Source organism: Balaenoptera ricei, chromosome 1 (genome assembly GCF_028023285.1).
Source record: "Balaenoptera ricei isolate mBalRic1 chromosome 1, mBalRic1.hap2, whole genome shotgun sequence".
Lineage (NCBI taxonomy): Eukaryota > Metazoa > Chordata > Mammalia > Artiodactyla > Balaenopteridae > Balaenoptera > Balaenoptera ricei.
Window position 1 is genome coordinate 165,660,277 of NC_082639.1, and position 13,369 is coordinate 165,673,645.

Sequence of the window (13,369 nt, forward strand, 5' to 3'; positions counted from 1 at the left end):
ACTGGAGGATCCTAATTCATATCCAGAATTCTAGTTGTGAGGGAGTATGGAAGATGCAGTGCTTAGCCTGCAAACTCATGCAGTAGGAAGACACCCTAAGAAAGGTGAGAAAGGAGGCTACGTGCCCAACTTGCACAGTACTTTCTATTTTTAAAGAAAAGCATGTCTATATGTATTGGCTTATGCATTCCATTTCTTTTTGTTTGAGTCTATTTCCTTCCCTAAATAGTCTAGCAGAAGCTATGATGGTCCTATGATGGTCCTTCAAGCCAGACTTTGTAGTACTAGATAGCTCATGCCTGGAAATGTATATAAACTTGCAATATGAAACTTCACTCTAATTTTTTTTTCAGAATCCTATCCATCATGACTGCCATCCGGCTACGAGAATTTATTGACCGTCACCCAGGGATCCCACCCAGGTAATGTTCTTCCAAATACAGACGCCTCCAGAGCTGCAGCAAGGTGGACAGACACCTAGGGAATTGGAATTGCTCACCTCACCCTGCTGCTTGCTCCCTGATTAAGAGATAACCGCTACCAGAGGTTCTAGTGAAGTTTCTTTGGGTTTAGAGAAAGTTGTAAAAAAAATCCCACATTCATGGCAGAATCCAAGCAAACAGGCAATTCCAGATTCCCAAAAGATTGGAAGGATGTTGGTTTTTGCTTGGGAAGAGCTTTAGTAAGGAACCCAAGCCCAAATTTCAGAGGGGACCCATTTACTCTTCTTGGGATAAAACAAACCACTCTCATGCTTTTGCAACATGTGATGCAGCCGCACAGACAGAAACTAAGTAGTTTCACTCTTTCTCTGAGTTCATCAATGGCCCAAGAATAAAACGTAAATGAGACCAAAGCCTTCCGTTGCATAAAACCCTTGTTTTATTGAACTGAAAGCAGCCTCCAGTTACACTGCCGGGTCTATTTCTCTTCCTATTCCTTTGGTACAGGACATCTACTTCCTATCTGCCCACAGTGAACGAATCACAGAGTTCACACAAAAATAACTCTGAACTCTTCTGAAAAGAAGTCATCGCACAAACACAAAGATAACTCTGGATGTGACATGAAGTTTAGAGAACTGGGTTTGATTCATGCCTCTGGCATTTATCAGCTGAGTGATATTTAGAAAGTCCACTTAACCCCTCTGAGCCTCAGTCTCCTTTTCTGTAATGGGGTGTTAATAATGTTTACCTGACAAGGTGACTGTGAGAATTAGATGAGATCATCTCTGTAAAGATGCTTTGTAATGTATGAAGCCCAACACTGACACAAGGGCTGCATCGTCACTGTGTCACAGGCTACCTCATTCTCTAGAGAGATCCTCCCCTGTGCATGTTGGATTTTGCCTGCAGGTAAGCCCAGATCCTGCTCCGGTTACATTCACCCTCCCAGGGGATGGGTTTGCTCTTGTCTGGACCGAACATGTCACCTCAAAGAGCCAAGCTGTCAGGGACTGGTAAATACTGTAGGTTGGAATCAGACGCACCTGGACTTCTACTCCCACCCAAGGAGAAGGAAAGGCCTTTCTACAGCTGACTCAAGAATCTTGTAAGCCAAGTCAATAAAATGGGTCTGGACAGAGTCCAGGGTGGGGCTCCTGGGCCAGGTCTGGAGGCCAGCCCAGCTTTCTTACCCATTAATCGATTTTGCCTAACACCCAACCCCGCCTCGGGAGAGGCCGGGTACTGTGCAGCCTCTGGGAATACTGACTGCCACGCCAGGCCAAGCATTGCCACTTAAGATGTACACATTCTTTTCCAAACAACTGACATTTTAACCTGTTAATCGAGAGCCTTCTCCTGTTTGAAGTGAAGGCCACATGGGTGAACTTGGAAAGTCTACCCAAAGAGTTGGAGGAAAAATGTATCATGCTTTCATTTCTCAAAACTCTCCACATCTCCACCCAGCCCCCGCTCCAACACCTACCTGCTTACACACTTTCCCATTCTCTCCACTCCAAAACCTATCCAGGGAGACTCCCGAGGGACTTGGGGTGGGCAAGTTACCTGGTACTGGTGAGGGGCTTCTCCATTCTCAGACGGCTTGTACAGACCGCTTCTAGGAGCAGTGCCTGGGCTGCTTGCTTGGACTCATGCCAGGGAGGAACCCAGAGTCAAAACACAGCCTAGTGCAAACAGTATAGCAACTGTGAGAAACCAGTGTCATTCTGGAACTGCAACTGGATGCTTAACAAAGTATAACGTGGCCGTAGGGTAACCTTTCCAAGGTAGTGCTTGGAAACTGGATGGGCGCCTAAGAAAGCTGTATCGCCCACTCCCGTGCACTCAGAAATGTCATTTGTTCCCTATTACAGTGCCAGTAATTCTTCTTATGACCTAATCCCCTGCTGTTATTTACTATTCAGGGATCAGTCATATTATCCCAGACGCTGGGCAGGTCTAGACAGCCTGTGGTTTTTCTGAAAATTAGAGCTCCCTGAGGTCCTGTTTGCATAGACAGACAGACCCGCCCTGCTTAGAGCACTTGCTTTTTGCACGAGCTAGACAACAAGGTCCCCACTGGCCCTCACAACACTACACGCTGATCCCAACTGTCTTGGCTTCTATAATTCCCCTCACCTGGAACCTCTTCCCCATCCTATTTACTTGCCCAAACCCTAGACACCCCTCCCTCTTTTGTGCCCCATTGACCCTTTATTCAGATCACAGTTTCAGCACATAAAGAGCATTATGAGGACAAGGCCTGCTTCTTAGTCACCTTTGTATCTGCAGAACCTAGCAGTGTGCAGAGTACGTTACGTACATTCAATAAATGCTGGTTGGAATGGAGGCATAGCTTAAGTTTCCATTCATCATCCAACACATGTTTGGCAAGCTACTTCATGCAGACCTATGCACTACTTTCTACTGACTCTTCTTGAATTCTTATGGCACCTACCAAGTGCTCAGAACCTGTGGAGGTCCCAAAAGACCCCACATAACACAGACTCTATAGTCATCCTCTCAACAGGGGTCACTTTCCGGTGTTCTGTTTCCTGGAGAATGGCAGCCTTCTCCCCAATGCCTGAAGCCTCAGCCTTGTCTTGGACCCCTCCTTCTTTTTCACTCTCAACACTCTCTTAACAGTGATCTCAGTCAGACCTCTCCTCTCATCCACATTTCCACCACAAAGTGAGAGCTTCCCCACGTAGTACATTACTATGATTGTGTCCTGACCAGTCTCTCTACTTCTAGTCAGATTGTCCTCAAATTTGCTTTCCATACGGCCACCAGCGAAATCTTTCTAAAATAAAAATTGCGTTTGTCATAAATCTTCTTAAAGATCCTACAAAGATTCCCTATTACCTACCTCAGTGGTTCTCAACCTTTCAGACAAACCCTCCCTTTGTTTATAACAAATATTTTGTAATGTCCCTGCTACTCTCCTGAAATAAAATCTGTAAATAACATAATCCAACTACACGTAATTTTAAAATATCAATATAATGCTATAACCATAATCTAAAAGGAAAGTAATTAATTATAAAAGAAGATGTATTTCAGAATGTAAGATCTGGGCACCACTAGCCCTCGGTCCCTCCCCCTGACACCACTGTGTTTCAGCTGCACACACCCCACCCAGCTCACCTCACGCCTCAGAAGACCTCCCCTCACTCTCCACCTCGTTCACTCACGCCTGTGCTTCCAAATGTCCTCCCAACCCAGCCCTCCCAGGCAGGGCTAAAGCCCCTCCTCTAGGTTTACAAGCACCTTGTGCTTTGACCTTCACAGTGCTTCTTCATTTTTAGCCCCTATATATTTAATTATCAGAGTTTTTTTAAACATTGTGAAAGTTTGTAAAAATATCTAAAGTAGAAAAAATAGTATAAGGAAGCCCCATGTATCCATTTCCATCTTTCAACAATTATCAACATTTGCCCCACTGGTTTTATATATTCTCTTATTTTTTTTTTCTGATATTGTGAACCTAATACCTGACATGTCAAATATTTCTTTATGAATCCTGAAAACTAAATCCTGAAAAATGGATAACAAAAGACACTCCTATCAAGAGATTCCAAAGGTTTTATGAACTTTGTGCCAGGAACTGGGGATAAAGACTGAATGTATTTTTTATGATACCACAGCTGTTTTTCTTCTGTAAAGAACTAATCATAATAATTGCTTTTCTCTCACCCCCTTACTGTTCCCACTAGTATATTCATTGCTCATCAAGGAAAGGACCTCCATGGCTATTACCCTGGGCAGCTTGCAAGAGTTCATTATGCTTATAGTGTGAAGAGATCTCCCAGGTGAGACACCTTCCTAAATCTTAATGTTCAAAAATTTCACTAAAGTTAGAATAATAAATGAAAAAAGGGGAATCACAATTTGTAATGATAATAATAACAATAATAATTATTATTGTTTAGTGGATGGAAAAATTTGGAAGGAAATGCAGCAAAATGTTAACAATGGTTTTTCATGAATGGTGAGATTATTGATATTTGTATTTCGTATTTTATCTTCTTCTCTATTTTCCAGATTTTTTGTAATGAACATATATCACTTTTATAATTAGCAATAAATATAAAATTTTATTAAATCATCAAAGAAATTTAAGAAACACCATGAGTTTAGCATTTTCACTCAGTCAAATAACAAACTTCTTGAGAGTCAGTTTCCTTCTCAATAAAATTACAAATTTGGTCTAAATGGTTTCTGCCTTTCTGCAGGTGATTTTAACAAAAAGGGGAAAAAAGTAGGTACTTCAATGCTATTTTCTAGTTTTGGGGGGCTGGAAACCACAGCAGTTAATAACAGCAATTTGAGTAACTTATGAAATGTTTGATCTTAGGCAGTTTTCATTCCTTCTGAGTATCAGTGACTTATCTGTTAAATAAAATAATTGATATAAAATTCTAGAACATGGTAAGCACTCAAAATATGATTGCTATTATTTTGAGTTCATCATCTAGTATATTTTACAAACTTCTTTTCTTCTTTTAATTGCCTTTGATGTAGTCAACTCCTGATTATTCTCCAAGCAAAGAAAAGGGAGCCATGGCAACTATAAAGCAGCACACAGTCTGAACTTAATAGATGATCAATCTGGAAGTAACTTTAGTTTTTTGAATTCTGATTCAGTTTAATAAATAAGATGTAGCCCAGAGAACTGACATGTCTTGCCTGAGGTGTAGTTGGTTGGTGTAAAAGCTGGGACGTGAGTTGATCCAATTTTCTGATTGCTGTTCAAGGCTCTTTGTTCTAACTCGAATACATTCTTACATCAAACTCTTGTTAGGGCCATGTTCTCTGCCAGAGGATAAACAAGGAAGGAAACAACAGAACTCCACTGCCAGAAGCCAGCTCCACAAGGCACTCTCCACGTGTGTTCTGTGGACTCTGACCGCTCCCCCAAATCCAGTGCCTCACCCTCCTCCTAACACAGGACACTCGGGCAAAGGGAACCTTGACTCTGACAAGACTTGTGCCTGCCCAAGATTAGTCTTAGGGAGAAAACTTAGTGCAAACGTCAATCAATGACTTTATTAAACTTCTGGTTAAGAATAAGAATAAGGAAAGATGAGCAAAAAACAAAACAGGAAATAATGCAGTTATTTGAACCAGTCCTAACTTCCGTTTTTATAGTCATAGTTTAAATTGATAGTTGCCTAATGGCTTACCTTCACCAGATATATTCTCCCACCAACTTGATATTTTCAGAATTACAGTTCCTCCTTTGAGTGAAAGTCTTGTCTTCAGAATACTGATGTATTACTTGACAACAGAGAAGATTCTGGTTCCATAGAAACATTCAAAGCAAAAGCAGAGCAGGCTGACGGTCTAGCAGGAGTAGATCTAGGGCCAATCACCAGGATCTGGTTCAGAAGCCATACGTGTCAGTGGCACAGAAGTGACCAGAGAGCAGTAACAGTCAGGCAGAACACAAACTCACAAGAGACTGACACATTCATCAGACAGCTAATATTTTGATTGACAGCAGGAGACAAGCTTTTGTAGGGAAAGAAGTGCTCCTGCCCGCCATATAAGGTACCCACTTTCCAGGACCAAATACCTATTAAGCACAAAACAATAGCAAGTAGAGGTGGGAGGGAATTCTTGGTGCTTCTCCACGCCAGTCCACAACAGAGCACTTCTGCATCCATCTAGCATTGCTCCCCTGTCCAGTACCATACACACACAAACAGAGTCTTGCTCTTCCCTTTTCTGAAATTCAGGTAAGGCCACTCCATTTCTGCTAACACACTCTCTCTTTAAAGGAGGCACACCACAATCAGGTTTTTACCCAAGTATCTAAACATAATGTGTTATGATTAAACACTGTCAGTTATCACATTTCAGTGTGATTAATCATGGTTATACAATCAAGTTAGATGACGTCCTACTCAGAATGATTGGATTTAGATATTCTTAAATCTCACCAAACATTTAATATTTTTCACATCTCTAGCAGCTCAGCTCATCTACTTTACAGTTTTAAATACATGTTTATTAAAACATTTAGAAATGCTGATAATCAAAAAAAATTTTTTAATTATCCATAATGTCATTACCCAGAGATAGATAATCATGTAGAATCTTCCAGATATACACAAAATAGAATGAGATGGTATTTTGAAACACTTTTTTCCCCAGTTTTACTGAGATATAGTTTACATATAACATTTTATTAGTTTAAGGTATACAACATAATGATTTTTATATATGTACATATTGCAAAAAGATTACCACAAGTTTATTAATACACATCACCACATATAGTTACAATTTTTTTCTGGTGATAAGAACTTTTAAGATCTATTTCTCTCAGCAACTTTCAAATATACAATATAGCATTGTTGACAATAGTCACCATGCAATACATTACATTCCCAGAACTTATTTTATATCTGAAATTTTGTACCTTTTGACCATCTTCGCCCATTTCCGCCACCCCCCACACCTCACCTTTGGCAATCACTATTCTGTGTTCTGTTTTTATGAATTCAGTTTTTTTACATTCCACATATAAGTGAGATTATACAGTATTTGTATTTCTCGGCCTGACTTATTTCACCTAGCAAAATACCCTCAAGGTCCATCCATGTTGTCACAAATGGCATGCTTTTCTTCTTTTTTTGGTGGCTTTAAGTGGTTTTATTTCTTTTTTTTAACACCTTTACTGGAGTATAATTGCTTTATAATGGTGTGTCAGTTTCTGCTTTATAACAAATAAATGAATAAGTGAATCAGCTATACATATACATATATCCCCATATCTCCTCCCTCTTGCGTCTCCCTCCCACCCACCCTATCCCACCCTTCTAGGTGGTCACAAAGCACCAAGCTGATCTCCCTGTGCTATGCGGCTGCTTCCCACTAGCTATCTATTTTACGTTTGGTAGTGTATATATGTCCATGCCACTCTCTCACTTCATCCCAGCTTACCCTTCCCCCTCCCCGTGTCCTCAAGTTCATTCTCTACGTCAGCATCTTTATTCCTGTCCTGCCCCTAGGTTCTTCAGAAACTTTTTTTTTTCTTTTTTAGATTCCATATATATGTGTTAGCATACAGTACTTGTTTTTCTCTTTCTGACTTACTACACTCTGTATGACAGACTCTAGGTCCATCCACCTCACTACAAATAACTTCATTTCTTTTTATGGCTGAGTAATATTCCATTGTATATATGTGCCACATCTTCTTTATCCATTCGTCTGTCAATGGACACTAGGGTTGCTTCCATGTCCTGGCTATTCTAAATAGTGCTGCAATGAACATTGTGGTACATGATTCTTTTTGAATTATGGTTTTCTCAGGGTATATGCCCAGTAGTGGGGTTGCTGGGTCATATGGTAGTTCTATTTTTGGTTTTTTAAGGAACCTCCATACTGTTCTTCATAGTGGCTGTATCAATTTACATTCCCGCTAACAGTGCAGGAGGGTTCCCTTTTCTCCACACCCTCTCCAGCATTTATTGTTTGTAGATTTTTTGATGATGGCCATTCTGACTGGTGAGAGGTGATACCTCATTGTAGTTTTGATTTGCATTTCTCTAATAATTAGTGATGTTGAGCATCCTTTCATGTGTTTGTTGGCCATCTGTATATCTTCTTTGGAGAAATGTCTATTTAGGTCTTCTGCCCATTTTTGGATTGGGTTGTTTGTTTTTTTGATATTGAGCTGAATAAGCTGCTTGTAAATTTTGGAGATTAATCCTTTGCCAGTTGCTTCATTTGCAAATATGTTCTCCCATTCTGAGGGTTGTCTTTTGGTCTTGTTTATGGTTTCCTTTGCTGTGCAAAAGTTTTTAAGTTAAATTAGGTCCCATTTGTTTATTTGGGTTTTTATTTCCATTTCTCTAGGATGTGGGTCAAAAAGGATCTTGCTGTGATTTTTGTCATAGAGTGTTCTGCCTATGTTTTCCTCTAAGAGTTTTATAGTGTCCAGTCTTACATTTAGGTCTCAAATCCATTTTGAGTTTATTTCTGTGTATGGTGTTAGGGAGTGTTCTAATTTCATTCTTTTACATGTAGCTGTCCAGTTTTCCCAGCACCACTTATTAAAGAGGCTGTCTTTTCTCCATTGTATACTCTTGCCTCTTTTATCAAAGATAAGGTGACCAAAGGTGTGTGGGTATATTGCTGGGCTTTCTATCCTGTTCCATTGATCTATATTTCTCTTTTTGTGACAGTACCATACTGTCTTGATTACTGTAGCTTTGTAGTATAGTCCGAAGTCAGGGGGCCTGATTTCTCCAGCTCCATTTTTATTTCTCAAGATTGCTTTGGCTATTGGGGGTCTTTTGTGTTTCCATACAAATTGTGAAATTTTTTGTTCTAGTTCTGTGAAAAATGTCATTGGTAGTTTGGTAAGAATTGCATTGAATCCGTAGATTGCTTTGGAGAGTATAGTCATTTTCACAATGTTGATTCTTCCAATCCAAGAACATGGTATATCTCTCCATCTGTTTGTATCATCTTTAATTTCTTTCATCAATGTCATAGTTTTCTGCATACAGGTCTTTTGTCTCCTTAGGTAGGTTTATTCCTAGCTATTTTATTCTTCTTGTTGCAATGGTAAATGTGAGTGTTTCCTTAGTTTCTCTTTCAGATTTTTCATCATTAGTGTATAGGAATGTGAGAGATTTCTGTGCATTAATTTTGTATCCTGCTACTTTACCAAATGCATTGATTAGCTCTAGTAGTTTTCTGGTAGCATCTTTAGGAGTCTCTATGTATAGTATCATGTCATCTGCAAACAGTGACAGCATCACTTCTTTTCCGATTTGGATTCCTTTTATTTCTTTTACTTCTCTGATTGCTGTGGCTAAAACTGCCAAAACTGTTTAATAATAGTGCTGAGAATGGACAACCTTGTCTTGTTCCTGATCTTAGAGGAAATGGTTTCAGTTTTTCACCATTGAGAACGATGTTGGTTGTGGGTTTGTCATATATGGCCTTTATTATGTTGAGGTAAGTTCCCTCTATGCTTACTTTCTGGAGGGTTTCTACCATAGATGGGTGGTGAATTTTGTTGAAAGCTTTTTCTGCATCTCTTGAGATGAGCATATGGTTTTGCTCCTTCAATTTGTTAATATGGTGTATCACATTGATTGATTTGTATATATTGAAGAACACTTGCATTCCTGGGATAAATCCCACTTGATCATGGTGTATGATCCTTTTAATGTGCTGTTGGATTCTGTTTGCTAGTATTTTGTTGAGGATTTTTGCATCTAGGTTCATCATTGATATTGGCCTGTAGTTTCCTTTCTTTGTGATATATTTGTCTGGTATCAGGGTGATGGTGCCCTCATTGAATGAGTTTGGGAGTGTCCCTCCCTCTGCTATATTTTGGAAGAGTTTGAGCAGGATAGGTGTTATGTCTTCTGTAAATATTTGATAGAATTCTCCTGTGAAGCCATCTGGTCCTGGGCTTGTGTTTGTTGGAAGATTTTTAATCACAGTCTCAATTTCAGTGCTTGTGATTGGTCTGTTTATATATACATATTTTTTTTTTTTATAGATTTTTGTTAGGTCATTTTTTTTTTTTAAATCGCAAGTACTGTGCAGCCCTCTTTGAGACGATATATATATAGTTTTAAATTTATTTATTTTTATTTATTTATTTTGGCTGTGTTGGGTCTTCGTTTCTGTGCGAGGGCTTTCTCTAGTTGCGGCAAGCGGGGGCCACTCTTCATTGCTGTGCACAGGCCTCTCACTATCGCGGCCTCTCTTGTTGCGGAGCACAGGCTCCGGATGTGCAGGCTCAGTAGTTGTGGCTCACGGGCCCAATTGCCCCGCGGCATGTGGGATCTTCCCAGACCAGGGCTCGAACCCGTGTCCCCTGCATTGACAGGCAGATTCTCAACCACTGCACCACCAGGGAAGCCCTGTTTATATTTTCTATTTCTTCCTGGTTCAGTCTAGGAAGGTTGTGCTTTTCTAAGAATTTGTCCATTACTTCCAGGTGGTCCATTTTATTGGCATATAATTGCTTGTAATAATCTCTCATGATCCTTTGTATTTCTGCAGTGTCAGTTGTTAGTTCTCCTTTTTCATTTCTACTTCTATTGATTTGAGTCTTCTCCCTTTTATTCTTGATGAGTCTGGCTAATGGTTTATCAATTTTGTTTATCTTCTCAAAGAACCATCTTTTAGTTTTATTGATCTTTGCTATTGTTTCCTTCATTTCTTTTTCATTTATTTCTGATCTGATCTTTATGATTTCTTTCCTTCTGCTAACTTTGGGGTTTTTTTGTTCTTCTTTCTCTAATTGCTATAGGTGTAAGGTTAAGTTGTTTCTTTGAGATGTTTCTTGTTTCTTGAGGTCGGATTGTATTGTTATAAACTTCCCTCTTAGAACTGCTTTTGCTGCATCACATAAGTTTTGGGTCGTCGTGCTTTCATTGTCATTTGTTTCTAGGTATTTTTGTATTTCCTCTTTGATTTCTTCAGTGCTCTCTTGATTATTAAGTAGTGTATTGTTTACCCTCCATGTGTTTGTATTTTTTACAGATTTTTTCCTGTAACTGATATCTAGTCTCATAACATTATGGTCAGAAAAGATACTTGATCAATTTCAACTTTCTTAAGTTTACCGAGGTTTGATTTGGGACCCAAGATATGATCTATCCTGGAGAATATTCCATGAGCACTTGAGAAGAAAGTGTATTCTGCTGTTTTTGATGGAATGTCCTATAAATATCAATTAATTCCATCTTGTTTAATGTATCATTTAAAGCTTGTGTTTCCTTATTTATTTTCATTTTGGATGATCTGTCCATTCATGAAAGTGGGGTGTTAAAGTCCTCTACTATGATTATATTACTGTCGATTTCCTCTTTTATGGCTGTTAGCATTTGCCTTATGTATTGAGGTGCTCCTATTTTGGAGCACATCAATGCTCCAGCAATTGTTATATCTTCTTCTTGGGTTGACACCTTGATCATTATCTAGTGTCCTTCTTTGTCTCTTGTAATAGTCTTTATTTTAAAGTCTATTTTGTCTAATATGAGAGTTGCTACTCCAGCTTTCTTTTGATTTCCACTTGCATGGAATATTTTTTCCATCTCCTCACTTTCAGTCTGTATGTGTCCCTAGGTCTGAAGTGGGTCTCTTGTAGACAGCATACATACAGGTCTTGTTTTTGTATCCATTGAGCCAGTCGATGTCTTTTGTTGGGAGCATTTAATCCATTTACATTTAAGGTAGTTATCAATATGTATGTTCCTCTTACCATTTTCTTAATTGTTTTGGGTTTGTTATTGTATGTCTTTTCCTTCTCTTGTTTATCCTGCCTAGAGAAATTCTTTTAGCATTTGTTGTAAAGCTGGTTTGGTGGTGCTGAATTCTCTTAGCTTTTGCTTGTCTGTAAAGTTTTTAATTTCTCCATCAAATCTGAATGAGATCCTTGCTGGATAGAGTAATCTTGGTTGTAGGTTTTTCCCTTTCATCACTTTAAATATGTCCTGCCACTCCCTCTGGCTTGCAGTTTCTGCTGAAACATTAGCTGTTAACCTTATGAGGATTCCCTTGTATACTATTTGTTGTTTTTCCCCCTTGCTGCTTTTAACATTTTTTCTTTGTATTTAATTTTTGATAGTTTGATTAATATGTGTCTTGGCGTGTTTCTCCTTGGATTTCTCCTGTATGGGACTCTCTGTGCTTCCTGGACTTGATTGACTATTTCCTTTCCCATATTAGGGAAGTTTTCAACTATAATCTCTTCAAATATTTTCTCAGTCCCTTTCTTTTCCTCTTCTTCTTCTGAGACCCCTATAATTCGAATGTTGGTGTGTTTAATGTTGTCCCAGAGGCCTCTGAGACTGTCCTCAATTCTTTTCATTCTTTTTTCTTTATTCTGCTCTGAGGTAGTTATTTCCATTATTTTATCTCCCAGGTCACTTTTCCGTTCTAATGCCTCAGTTATTCTGCTATTGATTCCTTCCAGAGAATTTTTAATTTCATTTTTTGTGTTGTTCATCATTGTTTATTTGCTCTTTAGTTCTTCTAGGTCCTTGTTAAATGTTTCATGTATTTTCTCCATTCTATTTCCAAGATTTTGGATCATCTTTACTATCATTACTCTGAATTCTTTTTCAGGTAGACTGCCTATTTCCTCTTCATTTTTTTGTTCTGGTGGGTTTTTACCCTGCTCCTTCATCTGCTGCATATTTCTCTGTCTTCTCATTTTGCTTAACTTACTGTGTTTGGGGTCTCCTTTTTGCAGGCTGCAGGTTCGTAGTTCCCATTGTTTTTGGTGTCTGCCCCCAGTGGCTAAGGTTAGTTCAGTGGGTTGTGTAGGCTTCCTGGTGGAGGGGACTGGTGCCTGTGTTCTGGTGGATGAGGCTGGATCTTGTCTTTCTGGTGGACAGGACCGCGTCCGGTGGTGTGTTTTAGGGTGTCTGTGACATTGTGATTTTAGGCAGCCTCTCTGCTAATGGATGGGGTTGTGTTCCTGTCTTGGTAGTTGTTTGGCATAGGTTGTCCAGCACTGTAGCTTGCTGGTCATTGAGTCGAGCTGGGTCTTAGCGTTGAGATGGAGATCTCTGGGAGAGTTTTCATTGTTTGATATTACGTGGAGCCTGAGGTCTCTGGTGGACCAGTGTCCTGAACTCGGCTCTCCCACATCAGAGGCACAGGCCTGACACCTGGCTGGAACATCAAGACCCTGTCAGCCACACTGCTCAGAAGAAAAGGGAGAAAGGAAGAAAGAAAGAAAGAAAGAAAGAAAGAAAGAAAGAAAGAAAGAAAGAAAGAAAGAAAGACAGGAAAAGGAAGGAAGGAAGGAAGAAAGAAAGAAAGAAAGAGAAAGAAAGAAAGAAATGAAAGAAAGGAAGGAAGGAAGACAGAAAGAAAGAAGAAAGAAAGAAAAGAAAGTTATTAAAATAAAAAATAAAAAAATTATTAAAAAGTAA

At 39.3% G+C, this 13,369-nt stretch overlaps 1 protein-coding gene across 1 annotated transcript in view; it reads left to right on the top strand.

Annotated features, from left to right (window-relative positions):
* Positions 1-366: 366 nt before the first annotated feature.
* The window catches only part of SPMIP3 (sperm microtubule inner protein 3), a 35,348-nt gene continuing 22,345 nt past the window's right edge, over positions 367-13,369 (top strand). Inside the window, exons 1-2 of the mRNA XM_059905206.1 lie at positions 367-422; positions 4,160-4,255. Of these exons, the coding sequence (XP_059761189.1) occupies positions 367-422; positions 4,160-4,255 (152 nt within the window). The remainder of the gene's footprint in view (positions 423-4,159; positions 4,256-13,369) is intronic.